At 35.0% G+C, this 15,512-nt stretch overlaps 1 protein-coding gene across 1 annotated transcript in view; it reads left to right on the top strand.

Annotated features, from left to right (window-relative positions):
• Positions 1 to 15,512, top strand: part of Dcaf13 (DDB1 and CUL4 associated factor 13) — a 37,560-nt gene that overhangs the window by 7,162 nt on the left and 14,886 nt on the right. Inside the window, exons 2-5 of the mRNA XM_026383126.2 lie at positions 5,635 to 5,834; positions 6,390 to 6,497; positions 11,258 to 11,347; positions 12,198 to 12,353. Of these exons, the coding sequence (XP_026238911.1) occupies positions 5,635 to 5,834; positions 6,390 to 6,497; positions 11,258 to 11,347; positions 12,198 to 12,353 (554 nt within the window). The remainder of the gene's footprint in view (positions 1 to 5,634; positions 5,835 to 6,389; positions 6,498 to 11,257; positions 11,348 to 12,197; positions 12,354 to 15,512) is intronic.

The following is a 15,512-nucleotide window of genomic DNA, read 5'->3' as shown; positions in this document are numbered from 1 at the left end:
AGAGGGAGACATTGAGGTCACCCACTATTATTGTCTTGAGGCCTCTTTCTCTTTTCATGCCCTGTAGTGTTCATGTTATATGAACACTAGTTGATGCTCCAATATTCAGTGCATATGTATTTGCAATTTTTTTAAATCTTCTTTTCATGAATTGTACCTTTATCAATATGTAGTAATCGTCTTTGTCTCTTCTGATCAATTTTGGCTTGAAGTCTATTTTGCTGGATATCAGTATTGCTATTTCTGCTTGTTTTTAGATTCCATTTGTTATATCTTTCTCTATCCTTTCACTTTCAGTCTGAGCATGTCTTTGCCAGTAAAGTGAGTTTCTTGTAGTCAGCAAACAGGTCTTGTTTTTTAGTCCAATCACCTACTCTGTGTCTTAATTGGAAAATATAAATAATTTACACTCAGGGTTATCATTGAAAGACATGTATTGGTTCCTGTCACATTATTTTACTTTTGTTTGTTGTGAATATTTGTGTTCTTCCTTATTCATCTTAAGAGGTTGATGCTACTCATGTGTTTATCAACTTTTCAATGTGACTTTTTTTTCTGTGCTCTTATGGTTGTGTTTACCTTGCTTCCTCATCTGAGTATAAGATTCTTGGAGTATCGTTTATAATGCTGGTTTAATGGTCATGAATTCTTGTAGTTCATGCTTATCCTGGAAAGTATTTCTTTGTTATTTTGAAAAATAACTATGCCTGACATAAGTGATTTGGCATTTCTCTTTTGCAGCTTTTAATATATTTGTTCTATACTCTTTGTTTAACTACTGTATGTGATGGAGAGGTTCTTTTCTGGTCATGTCTCTTTAGGGTTCTAAATGTTTCTAATACCTGGGTGTCCATGTTAGCTCCAAGATTAGGAAAATTTTCTGTTGTTTCACTGATTGGAGTTTCTGTGAAATTAACCCATAGCTCTACTCCTTCCTCTAAACCTGTGAGTCTTAAATTTGGTCTTTTAATGTCCTGGGGAACTTATATGTTCTAACCATAATTTCTTTTTTTTTTTTAATTACTGTTTGGATGTGATAATCATCCACCTTGTCTTCAAACCCAGTTTTCTTTCTTCTTTTGATCTGTTGATGGAGCTTTCAACTGATGGTTGTTCCCCCCCCCCCCTTTCTTCCCCTCTCCCTCTTTGGACTTACTGATTTTTGCATTTCCAAGATTTCCGGGTCTTTTTACCATTTGCTATCTTTTTATTGAATTGCTCTTTCATATCTTGCATTGTTTTCCTTAATTCATTCAACTATTATATGTATCTTCTTTGAATTCATTCATCATTTAAATTATCAGTCTTGTAGATTCTTTGTCTGACATTTCATTCACTTCAGTATCTTTGGAGTCATTTTCTTTTTCTTTACTTTTTTTTAAGATACTTTTTAAAATATTCTTTTAGATATTGATGGGCCTTTATTCTATTCATTTATTTGTATGTGGTGCTGAAAATTGAACCTAGTGCCTCACACATGCTAGGCAAGTGCTCTGCCACTGAGCCACAACTCCAGTCCCTGGAGTCATTTTCTAAAGGGTACTTTAGGAGGGCTTATGTTGCCTTGATTTTTCACATTTCTTGTATTTCTATGATGGAATTTATGCATCCATTAAGATGGAACTTTTTTGTACTTTTTTTTACCTTGTTAGTGAACACTTTTAATGAATGATGTGTTTAGGGAAACTGATTTGTATGTAGTGTTGAATCTGATTCCCTGTGGCTTCTTTGGCTGTGATTGGTGGGTTTTGACTCCATGCTTGCAATGTTAGAGCTTATGTGACCTGCTTGTTCTGTAGTTCTCCTGAGAATGTGGACCCTCTAGAGGTTTAAACAGATGTGTTGTTGACAGCTGTGTATATGGGGTGCACCCTGTGTGGTTACTCCTCCATATTTGTTATAGATATGCAGTCAAAAAGGATATAGAATCTATCTAGGCTTTGGTTATTTATAGATGTGATGTACAGCAGTTGTGTTATTTCTCTGTTGTTGCTGGGGGATGAATGACCAGGAACAGGACTTCAGGTCTTCCCTGGCCATTCCTGATTGGGGTGAGGTCATCAACTGGAGGGTTTTATCTCCTTTATTATTTAAGTTGAAATAATTGCCAGAATTCAAGTAAGATTAAGTTGCAGATAAATTGAGGTGCAGATTCTCACAAGAGGCTGGAAATATAACTTAGTAGTAAAACGTCTGCTCCACATGCTCAAGGCACTGGACTTGATTCCCAGAATTACGCAGAATAAAGGGCATAACACTACCATATTAAAAAAAAACTAGGTATGCAAATACAGTAATAGTAAATTAAAAGTAATTCTCACCACTTTACCAATAGTAGGAAAGAGAAGAACAGAAATACAATGAACTAACAAGTTATTAATTCATAAGGGTAAGAAGTAACAGATACTAAAAAATAATAGAGAGGAAATAGAAAAAAGTGAAAGTTTGGGAAGTGAGAAAAAGAGAAGAAAGGTCCAATTAAAGTTTTTAAATTTTTTTTTTTTTAATTTAGAAAGGGAGAAGTTAGAAGAGGAAAAAAGAAAAAAGATTCAATTAAAGATTTTTTGAAACCAAATGGAGAGACATGAAGAAAAGAAAACAAATATTAAAAGGGAGAAGAAATGAGAGAGAGAGAAAAAAGAAAAGGGCAAAAAGGCAAAAGAAAATATGTATATATTCATTTGTTTATTATTTTTTTGGTACTTGGTATTGAACCTAGTAGTACTGTACCCCTGAGCTATATCCTCAGCCCTTTTGACTTTTTTTTTTTGAGACGTGTCTCCCTAAATTCCTGAGGCTGGCCTCAAACTTGAGATCTTGCCACTTCAGTCTCCCCAAGTAGCTGGAATTATACGCATGTGCCACCGCACCTCTTTTACATTTTCAAACCAAACTGGAATAACCAAAAAATGTCTTAATAAAGAGGAAACATTTCCTTTCTGCCAATAATGTCAATTGTGTAAGAAAAAGAGGATGTTTTCATTCCTATGCGTTACCAAAGGAATCTTCTTTTGGTACCCTCTTTGACTGTGTACACTATGTATTTACCCTTTTTTGTGTGTGTGTGATGTTCACCTGGAAACCAAAGCTGAGCCAGTTGTAACAGTGCTTGGTTCCCTTCTCATCAGTACAGGCTAAAATCAGTGCTTCTGGGTTCGATTCTCAGTACCAGGTATACATGTATACATATACACACATTTTCTTTGCCTTTCTTCCTTTCTTCTTCTTTTATCTCTTTCTCTCATTTCTTTTTATTTTATTTTATTTTTAAATATTTCATCACAAACTTTCTGCCAGTAGCATTTTACTCTGGTTTTATTATCACTGCATATTCCTAGGGCAGAACTGACACCAGTCATTGTAGCACTCTTGGGTCTCTGGTCCTTTCTTTGATGGCTGCTTCAAGGGTCAAGAAATGCTGTGGGATCTCAACTGCACTTAAGTGGGTGGGTGTCAACAGATTCTGCACATACTCTACCTCCACTGGCACTGGTGTTCTGAAAATTAGTTCTCACATATATTCGACACGCAATTCTTGTGTGTCCCTGCCCCCCGCTGGAGTTCCCATAGCCGGTTTCCCAAGTTGACAGTTCTAAGTGGAAAGTCATCTTTGTTCACTTAGGTGTCACAAATCATCCTCCCACTACATAAAGCTCTGTAGTTTTATATCAAATGCTTTCCATCATAGCCAGACCAACTCGGAAGGCCAGCACTTGCTGGTTTAGCGTTTAACATTTGCGCTAGTTCCCAGAGAAAGGAACGTATAGGGATCTTTGACTCCCAAACTCCAGATAAGACCTTCTCAAGATGACTCCTTGATACTACACCATGATTATATGTAGGGTAATAGAGAATACTTCCCCAGTGCCAGTATGCTAGTTAGAATCCAGGTTTGCTTTCTGTTTAGACTATACTTGCGCTTAGTGTCGAAATCTCTGCTAACTATGCTTTCTGGGTCATTTTCATTTACCTCTTTTACTTGTGTCATTGTCTCACTTTCTGTTCTACTCTCCAAAATCTCGCTTAACCTCAAGGAGTAGCTGCTCTTTATTTGTTTTGATTCCATCCCCAGGAGAAACTGGAGGTCATTGGGTACTGCTGTTGTACCATGTTGGACTTTCCACCAAGTATTTTTTTTTTCAATTTTGTTTTGATGACAAGCTTCTTTAATTACATGCTCTCATTTAATATACGAATGTAGAAGGGGAGACACTGGCTGAAAAACTGTTACTAATGGGATACACAATGTAAAGGTGACTACTACAGGGAACCTTTAAAAGTTTTTGAGCATGGAGCTAGGCAGGCAGGCTGGCACATGTCTATAAATGCAGCTACCTGGGCAACTAAGGCAGGAAGATTGCAAGTTTAAGGCCAGCCTGGGCAATTTTTTGAGACCTGGTTGCAAAATAAGGTAAAACAAAAAGGGCTGGAAATGTAGCTCAGTGTTAAAGCACTTGCCTAGCATGTGTGAGGCCCTGGGTTCAATTCCCAATACTGTTAAAAAAAAAAAAAAGGATTTTTGAGCTTGGAGTGATAGGTTAGTGGAGGGAGGGAGAAGAGTGAATGAGAGCGATCCTTTCAGAGAGAGGATGAGTCAGGACTTTGAGTTTTGGTATTGGGGAATGTAGAATATGGAATTCACAAGAATGACCAAAGTTTGAGCTTTATTGTGTATTGGATATAATGTACCATTAACAGGGAGTCAAAAAAAATAATGATAGGGTGAAGTCATGGGGGTAAGAAGATACATTTTTACTTTATACATTGAGTTTTTTTTTTTTTAGATGTATGAGCTTAGAATTATTTTCTAAGAATTATTAACTGAGACAACATGTTTGGCAGAGTAATTAAGAACATGGCTTATGGAGTCAGACTTTATTAGTTTGAATACCTGCTCTATCATTTCATAGGCAGTCATTTAACCTCTCTGTGCCTCAGTTTCCTTATCTATAAATAGTAACAGTATCTAACTCATAGGATGGTATGGAGATTAAATGAGCTAATATGAAGTATTGGAGCAGTGCCTGGAACCTAGTGACCTGTTAGAGTTTTTCAAGTAAGTAAACAAATGTGGAAAGTGCTCAATAAATAGTAGCTGTATAATACAATTATAACCACATTGTGTGCCTGTCATTGTAGTGTTTAACACCAGAGGTAAATAGCATTCTCTGTTCCCTGAGCAGCTTTGAGTTCAGTTGAGCAGAACTTCCTCATATACTTGTTATGTGCCAGGTACCATGCTAGGCATAAGGAGTACAAATGAGGAATGTGTCAGCCCTTTCCCTGAGAGGACACAACCAGTAGAAGGATTACAGCAGGACATGTAGAAGGAAAAACCTTGTGTGTGTGTGTGTGTGTGTGTGTGTGTGTGTGTATGTGTGTATGTATGTCCGTCCGTGTGTGTGTCCATCTGTGTGTGTGTCCGTGTCCTAATTATTTTACGAGATGTATTCATTCTATGATTTTTTTGGTAGTTTTAGAAAGATGTCTGGACAACAGGTGTTATACTTTTGTATTCTTCATAGTGCTAGGCATCAGTGTCCCTAAGTAAAGGCTCATTGAATAATACATTGATTAGTTTTGGAAAATATTAAATGTGGATTATTTTTTTAAGAGGGATTGTTCTTATTTCAGTTCCAAGAAACTATGATCCTACTTTACATCCTTTTGAAGTCCCACGAGAATATGTAAGAGCTTTAAATGCTACCAAACTGGAGCGTGTGTTTGCAAAACCATTCCTTGCTTCCTTGGATGGTCACCGAGATGGAGTCAATTGCCTAGCAAAGCATCCAAAGAGCCTGGCTACTGTCCTTTCTGGGGCATGTGATGGAGAGGCAAGTGACACTCTAAACCTTGATGTTTAAAACTAAAACATTTTATATTACAAATATTTTTTCTTTAGTTTTTAGTTATTGTAGGTTTTACTTTCAGTTTCATTCTTTAAGATTAAATTGTTTGAAACAGTAAGTTTGATAGTTTTATCTAATCCCCCCAAATTATAAATACAGTAGCTTAAGGCTCAATTTGACAGTAATAAAGTAACTTTACAATAAAGATGTGAGTTTTTTTCATAGAGGATATTATTAATGATCCAACTCTTTAATTTCCTACTCTGATAAGGAAAAAGCTTTGAAATACTTTAAACTAGAATCAACAAAATTTGTGATGATTAAATTTTCTTCTCGTTGATACACACACACACGCACACACACACACACATCCATGTGCATTGAATTAGTTTAGGTTGAAGGAGTTGTTTCTAGCTGCCTGGTAGAATGATTCATAGCCTTTTCAGTGGCAAATTTCTCTTTCTTCAAATGTAGTATTCCTGTGCCTGAATGTTGTTACATTTATAGTTCACTGAAATTTCCTGGTGTGTTTTATCATAGGTTAGAATTTGGAACCTGACTAAACGAAAATGTATACGTACAATACAAGCACATGAAGGTTTTGTACGAGGAATATGTACTCGCTTTTGTGGGACTTCTTTTTTTACTGTAAGTACACAACTGTTGTCATTGAATCTTCTCAACATGTAAAAGAATGATTTAATTGAACAAATTATTTTATAGTTCCTATATTTGTTCCAAAGTCTTATTGGAGTTTTACAATATAAAGAGCTTATTGAACCTTGAAAAGTTCTCGTTTTAGTTTTTCTTATACTTTTTGTCTTCTTATAAATAATTACTTAACATCATTGAACTAATATTGTACTAGCACCTAAAAAGAGGGATTTTTACCTGGCAAGGTAGTTTGGCTTACTCTGGAAGACTGTCTGCTAAAATGAATAATAGTACTTCAGCTGTCAGATATAGTAAGGGATCATTGAAGGGTGTGTGTGTGTGTGTGTGTGTGTGGTAAAATATACATAACATAAAATTTGTTTTAACTATTTTTAAGTGTATAGTTCAGTGTTATTAAGTATGTTCATGTTTTTGTTCTATGATTTGCCATCCTTGGAGTGAAAATAGTAGAAAGAAATGATGATATTTAGTAACTTGGAGGTTTAACAGTCTTGACAACTGAAAGGTACCTAGGAAGAAGATAGTTCCTATTATAGAAAAGGACAGGTCAGGAGTATGAGCAAACTTAGAGGAGGGGAAAAGATATGGTTTGATGACCTGGTCTGCCAGTGGTTATTCTAGTGAAGATGCCTGTCATCCCTTTACAAATGTAGGTCTGGAGTTAAGGAGGATCAGAGCTAACTGTGGCATTCTCAATACAAAGTTAATGATTAAAGTCATAGTATGGCACCAGTAGGAGGAAATGAAGGGGAAATTTGTAAATACAAGATGTCAGAGGAGGGGCATCTAGGAAGTAGGAAAACCTGGGAGTAACCACAGAGCTCAAAGACCCTATTAATGTGCACAAGGTGCCTGACACTATACTATATGTCATAGAAGGAATTTTGTGACAAGTTGGAGCAGACAACAACTAAGGCTTTTTCCATTTGTCCAGTTGGTTATTCTTCTGGATATATTGATTCATTTAATATCCCAGCTAGAGTATTTACTGTATGTTTTTTTAAATGCTCAAAATGAATAAAGGCTGGTTGGAAGCATTATTCACAATAGTAAAGTACGTAATCAATGTAAGTGTCCATTAACAGATAAATTCTTAAAGAAAATGTGGCATATATACACAATAGAACACTTTTCAGCCTTTAAAGAGAAAATTCTGTCTTTTGCAACAATAAATGAACCTAAACTAGATGTGGTGGCATCAGCCTGCAGTTGGAGGATTATAAGCTCATGCCCTACCTTAGCAATAGTATGTGCCTAAGCAACTTAGTGAGACCTTGTCTCAAAAGAGAAGATCATAAGAGCTGGGGATGTGGCTCAGTGGTAAAACACCTTTGGGTTCAGTCCTTAGTACCAAAAACAACAAGAACAAAAAATTAATGAACCTAGAGGACATCACGATAAGTGATTAGCCAGGTAGAAAAAGAGAAACACTGCATAATATCACTTACGTATGGACTTTAAAATGGTCAAACTCACAGTAACAGTAGAATGATAGTTCCCAAGGGCTTTTGGGGATGGGAGACTAGGAAGACAGGCAGAAGAAATAAGCTCAGGAGATCTGTTGTACAGTTTGGTCATAACAATAATAATTTGGTATTAATAATATACTGTATTCTTGCAAGTTGCTCAAAGAATAGATTTTTAAATGTTCTCACCACAAAAAAATAAGCATATGAGATAATGGATTTGTTAATTAGCTTGATTTAGTCATTTTGTGGGGAGGCCATGTATACCATAGATTTCTGTCACCTTAAAAAATATAAAATAATAATTAAAAACAATAAAAATGTTTCATGTTCACCACTTATTCCCTTTTTTCAGATATCTTAAAATAATGTTTACTTTGTTAGACATGAAACAGTTTTTATTGATGCACTGTAATGAAAGTTGCCACAATTTTGTCACTGTTTTAAAAAATGTTTATTATACAGTGTCACAAAAGATACACCTTCATCAACTGACTTTTATAATATCTAAGGTACCCAGTTTGTAATATCAGAAGGTCTTTCTTAGCTTACCCAGCATGGAGATAAAATATTCTAACCAGAATGTTTTCTTGTTTGCACAAAGTGTTGTTAAACCTTTTTCAAGATTGATGTTCTACTGAAGCTTGTACTCAATAGACTCTGTACAGCAGCTTAGTCATTTACAAGGAAGTTCAGTCTTGAGCTTGCAGATATTATATCAGAAGCTTTGAGAGAAGTTGCCTCAAGCCGGGGTGTGTTCAAGGACACAGTTTAGCCTGTTTTTTATAAAAGCTAAAATATCCCATTGGTCAAAACCCCGATAGGCCAAGGCCTAGGTATCCAGATTATACCTTACTAACTCCCAGTAGAATCAGATTTCAGAATTGAGTTTTAGTATGTTTTCAGTAGCTCAGATTCAGAGTTATTAATAAGATATAGTCTAACTAGATACTTTTAGCCTTTTGTAAGGATGTTGTTACGGATTCTATTTATTAGTATCTTCAAAACCAGAAATTCCTGATTCTCTTGCCAAAACCTGTCTTTAATCAGTTTTCTGATGTTTTGTGTAATGTGAAGTGATTTGCTGGAAATGTTTCAATTTTTTAATTTGCTGCGAAAAGAAAGCTAAATTCATGTTCCTTTTGTAGATAAAAATGTCTCATTATTTTTATTAAAAATTCAGTATAGGGGCTGGGGTTGTGGCTCAGCTGTAGAACCCTTGCCTCACATGTGTGAGGCAACTGGGCTCAATCCTCAGTACCACATAAAAATAAATAAATAAAGGTATTGTGTCCATCTATATCTAAAAAAAAATTTTAAAAAGTTTAAAAATTCAATATAAATTTTATATGACATAGAAATATGAACTTTATTTATTTATTTATTGTGGTGCTGAGGGTTGAACCCAGGGCCTTGTGCATGTGAGGCAAGCACTCTACCAGCTGAGCTATATCCCCAGCCCAGAAGTGTAAACTTTAAAACTAGCAATTTGGTACAGTTTAAACATTCTTAATCTGAAATCTGAAGTACTTTAAACTCTGAAACTTTTTGAGCATTGGCATAATGCCAAAAGTGGAAAGTTTTATGCCATAAAACAGTTTCAATAAAAATAGAAGGGAGACCAAATAGAGGAAGGGATCAAGAGAGAAGGAAGAGCATGAAGGAGTACTGGGGAACAAAATTCTATCATGTACAGAGATATACCACAGTGAATCACATTTTTACATATAATTTATTAATTTAAAATAATAATAGATGGGAGATCAATAGAGTAAAGCAAATAGATCTGGAGAGGGAATGAGAAGGAAAAGCAGAATTAAATTGATCAAAATCTGTTATGTATAACGAATGCCATAATTGTGTATAATTACAGTGCATCAATAAAAACTGTTTCATGTGTACATTTTAAAAATATTGTAAAAAATTACCTTCAGACAAGGGATACTCAATGTGTGTATGTATAGTTATGCAGTACCACATATATAATTACTATATACTTTAAACCACAGACCATGTTATATTACACTTTCTGTTTTGCATTCCTATTTGACCTAATTTCAAATATGACTACCAAATACTCAGAGCTAAGTTATTATATATTTTTACTTAGCCTTTTTTGGGTTGAGCTGCCTACATGTCTACTCACCATTGTTTTGTCACAATCTAGGCAACCGTAAGCGTGGTGAGAAAACAAATGATGCTTTTTCTAGCATTAGCAAATAATTTTGATCTTATGAACCCCCCAAAAGTTCTCAGGGTCCTCTAGGGACCTTGAAAACCACTAATTCAGTAGTTTGCAGAGTCTTATGTCACAGGAAGAAGGGCTTTATTACAAGATTATAAATAATGCCTTTTCTCTTGCTTTTTTATGTCTTATTTCATTTTTACATTTGTAATTATATATCATTGTATTATGCATGGCATCAGATCGGCTTAAACTTTACCTAATATTCAAGCCATTTATTATAATCCATTTTTCCCTAATTTGAAGTGACCTTCTTATGACTGAGTGCATTTTGCATCATATTTATGACCTTCTTTTTCCTATTATTATTCTTTTGCTTTTTACTTATGCTGTTTTTTTACAATCTACCAAATAAATTGCAGGGCTGGTGTGGCGGGGCTGGGGCTGGCGTGTAGTTTGACGAATGTGGGCTTGGATCTCTGTTTGCTGGCAGAGTGACCTTCAAGTCTCTGAACTTGAGTTTCATAGGCAAAACTTCCCCTTTCTGCAGATGGTGTGAAGGTCAGTCAGTGAAGGGGGTATAGTTGAGGCTCAAGAATGGTGGTTAAAGTCACTATTTCTGCTTTTTAATAGGAAAAAAATTGATACAATATCCACGCACAATTATTGGATAAGTGTTGGGACTGCGAGTTGATTCCAACCATTTCCTAAAAAAATCCCGATTATTCCTAGATTTCAGTGCGACTAGTACTCACTGAGCACCCATGGTGGACATAGGCATGCTAGGAGTCCCATCTTCCCAGTGACATTTAGGGAGCCATCAACATCCTATTTTTTTTTTCTTTTTTTTATTTAGTATAAAAAAAATACTAAATTTTATTTTTAATTTTATGTACTTCATGTATGTGTCACAATTCTTTTCCATAGAAGGGTGGCATGTAACTGCATCAGTAAATGTGATAAAGGAAGAATATTGTATGTGTAGTTTTTTTAAAATGAGATGTTTTTAATTTGATATGTGTTGGCAAGTTTTAATTTATAACTGTTGTTCATTATCATCATAATAAAACAAATATATCTAGGTTGGTGATGACAAAACTGTGAAGCAATGGAAAATGGATGGACCAGGCTGTGGAGAAGAGGAAGAGCCACTGCATACAATCTTAGGAAAGGTATAAATATAAATTTCCTTGTAATTTGCCTATTAAAACTCTTCTCTCTTTTTATTATTTCATAATTATAATTTCCAGAAAGGAAAAAATGTAAATATGAAATGAGAGGTTTTTATCTGTAATAATTGAACTATTTTAAGTAATTTTTAATTCAGTTACATTTCTTCAAAGCTAAAGAATTTGAACAGTTTTTTGGAGTTTATTATAGTAGGGTTTGATTTGTTTTTAGCTATAGGACGCAAAGGAACATTTTTTATAAAACAACATGGAATAAAATCTATAAGGTAGAGGTTAGGAAAAATAATGCTTCAGCTTCTGTTTGGTTTTATAATCCTTTAGGAAATGAAGAAGTGTAGTGTATGATGCTTCTTACAAATTATTCTGTAGATGAGATGCTATGTTAAGGCAAAATTCTAAAATTAGATTTACTCTTTAACCTAAATATGTCCCAATTTTTTAAATCACCACTTTATTTCAGTATTATGATTAATCTTTTCTTGACCTTTGGCTAAGAGCAAGTGCAGTATACTGGTTAGTATATATTTTGGTTCTGCCTCAGATATCAAGAAATTCCAAATGTTCCAAGGGACATGAAGGTGTTGTATGAATTTAAGATGGAGATAATTCCCAGGTGATAATTCCTAAAACAAAATTGGGTTTATTCTTAAATCTTTTTTTAACTCTTTAGAATACTTTCTTCCATTTGCAGGAATGGCATTAAAGAAGTCTTTTTTTGTTTTGGGGATTTCCTTAAAAATGAAAGTATGGATAGATGTATTTAAATTTTTAGTCTGCAAATTTGAAATAGTAGTGGAAACATCCATCTGTAACAATCTCTTTGCTTTTAAAGACAGTGTATACTGGAATTGATCATCACTGGAAAGATCCTGCTTTTGCCACATGTGGACAGCAAGTTGACATTTGGGATGAACAAAGAACCAATCCTATATGTTCAATGACCTGGGGATACGACAGTATAAGTAGTGTTAAGTTTAACCCAATTGAGGTAATGTTATTTTAAAAAATATGTTGTTGTTATTTAATCATTTCAGCTCTGTTTAGGAAACTTTTGGATAAAGGAGTTTTTTAAATTTTATTGGTTTTCTGGCATTTGGTCACTTTTTTCAGATTATATCCAAGTTCTGTCAAATCTCAACATGTTTCTCTGAAGTTTAGTTCCAGACATCAGTGTTAACATTTTGAGAGAAAGGATGTGTGTGTGCTTATGGAGGTAGAACTACGCAAATACTCAACTGTTTAACTTTGAATTTATGTATACCTTTAACACTCATATTTCACTGATTATTTCATTGTACTTTTAGAAAAATGTTAGTTTTTTTTTTTAATTATCGGAGATCAGAAACAGCAACATTGAGCATTGTTTTCTTTATAAATCCTAAGGATATAGTGCTTCATAATAACATGCATGATCATTATTATACTGTGATAATTAGTGATATTTTTCTTTGTTTAAAAGTCTGCCAAGTTCCTTCCTGGTCTAAGAGAAGACTTAGAGATTGGCCACTACATATTATCTATTCAGGTGTGAATTTAGGAATAAAGGCTCCCTGGAGTCTATGCTAGCAAAGACTCCGGATCTTTTCCTGCGCTTTATTGTTAGAATGCATTTTAATAGCCAGGTGTTGTGGTGCACACCCGTAATCCCAGTGGCTGCGAAGGCCGAGGCAGGAGGATTGCCAGTTCAAAGCCAGCCTCAGCAACTTAGCAACACCCTAAGTAACTTAGCAAGACCCTGTCCCTAAATAAAATATAAAAACGGGCTGGGGATGTGGCTCAGTGGTTGAGTACCCTAGGGTTCAGTCCCACCACCCCAAAAAACACACAGTAATGATGAATTCATTGTTCAGAACACTCAGTAGATATGCTTTCCTTCAGAAAGAAAAAGAGATCAAAGCATGCATAATCTCATTTTACAAGTTATCAGGAGGCTACCATATTAGGTGCTGTAAACAAAAATCTTGATATGTAAGTTTTATACCCTCAGAGACTCAGACTAGTAAAAGGAGGGAAGAAAGATTAAGTCAAAGTAGCAAATAATGAGAACTATATGATATAATAGAATATAAGGTGCTGTAGTGTGATGTGAGTGTGTCTTTGAAGTATTGCCAAGAAAGCAGTCTAAATACACCTTTCTTGCCACCCACATGTGCCTATGTACACACTTCTAGGAGATGCTACAGATCTAGAGCAGAGGTTGGCAAAGCACAATCTGTGACCAGATGTGACCCATTGCCTGTTTTTATAAAGTACTACTAAAACACAGTTTGGCCCTCTTGTTTACATACTGTCTGTAGCTGTTTTACACTATAATGGCAGCATTGAGTATTGCTATAGTAGTCACATGGCCCACAAATTCTAAAATACTCTCTGGCCTTTTACAGAAAAAGTTTACTAATTCCTAGTCTAGAGTATCTCTTTCTATTGTACCCTCATTCCATCCTCCAGCTTCCTTCATGTTTCCCTTGGTTATAGAGTACAGTATGGCCTAGAGGACCAAGCTAGCTTTACAGTGTAAGACCACAAACACAAGCAACTTGAAAGAATGTTTTATGTCCCACTTACTGTGGAGCCAAGTCAAAACTGTATTTTCTGCCAGTGTACCTTTGAATTGATTTTATCCACATCACCATTCTTCTCTATATTTTTTATTTTAAAATGAGTTTAATTATATCTTTCAGTGTATGTCATAGGTGTTTTTGTGAGCATAAATTATAGTAATGTATGTGAACATTTTTTAAAATGCTACTCAAATTCAAGATGATGATGATATTACTATAAAAAATAATGAACCCAGACAGATGGGTTTCTGCTTTTCAAGAGACAAATCTTTTGCTTTTCTATTTTGGTGAACATCTACGTCAAAGGAGCTGATGGCCAATTCAGAAATCATAAGTCACTACTAGTCATGACCTAGCAACCATGTTTCACTACTAGTCATGACCTAGCAACCATGTTTGTCACACTTGCCTACATAATAGCTCTATTCATTCTCCTGTTTATTATTAAACCTATGAACTGAGTGCTAAAAACAAATGGTGTGTGTTTCTCTTACCCTGTATCAAACTTAATGGAAAAGACATGTTGCTGTGAACAAATGGACTATGTTTGACTACTCTAATTATTAATAATTAATCTTCTGTTAAAATATTGAAGCCTAGTATTCAGTAAAACCAAAAATTTATCTTGAGTGTTGCCATATTTTACAATGTGAAAATTGACTTTCAGAGTAGGTAGATTTTTTTTGCTTTCCTCAGATCAGTCTTTATGTTTAGAAATGGAATCTGGTCACACCCTAAGGTGACATAAGGAAAAGCCAAGAAAAGTTGAGGGGGTCTCTAGGGCAGCTCTCAGAGGCAACAATGAGAGAGGAGGCTTTTGGAAAAGTCTGAGAAGAAATCATGGTTGTAACATGGTTGTAGCTTTATGATGTTGATTTGAACAGTATATGCTCAGTAGTAGGAGTTAGCAGACCATACACCAATTTAGTAAATAACTTCCTGTCCTGATCCATTTGCACTATGAAAGAGTCGGCAGAAGAAAGAGTTGTGTGTTAGAAACCATGAGTGAAGAGAAAGGGTAGTATTTAGGGCTCCTGAACTAAGTAGTAGAGGGCTTATTTTCACTTAATGTCAGTGGTTATGTAAGTACCTTGCACATTTAAAACTGATTTAGGAATAAGCTAAATGTTTGAAACATCTTAAAAAGGTTGGACAAAGAACAGGCCTAATTTATATAGAGAGTTAACAAATATTTAACTTCTAATAAAGCAGAAAATTTACGTGTTAAGAAAATATTGTCAAACAGAGGCAGTGACTTCTTGGGAACCTGAGACAGGAGGATCACAAGTTTGAGGCCAGCCTTGGCAACTTAGCAAGACACTTTCAAAAATAGAAAACAAAAAGAACTGGAGATACCCTTCAGTGATGGAGTATCTGGGGTTCAATCCCCAGTACCACAAAGAAAAGAACAGATATTAACTTTTAAATGACATTACATAAGACTGTCGTATTGTGGTAAAATCAGCATATTCCCACATTGCGGTATATATTGGTATGTCTTTTCAGAAAATAAGTAGCCCTGAATATCCAAAACCATGAAATTGTTTAGACTTTTAAGTTCAGTAGTGTCACTCCTGAAATTTTAC

Source organism: Urocitellus parryii, chromosome 7, assembly GCF_045843805.1.
Source record: "Urocitellus parryii isolate mUroPar1 chromosome 7, mUroPar1.hap1, whole genome shotgun sequence".
Taxonomy (NCBI): Eukaryota; Metazoa; Chordata; class Mammalia; order Rodentia; family Sciuridae; genus Urocitellus; species Urocitellus parryii.
The sequence above is the reverse complement of the archived record's forward strand: the minus strand, read 5'-3'. Positions and strand labels throughout refer to the sequence as shown.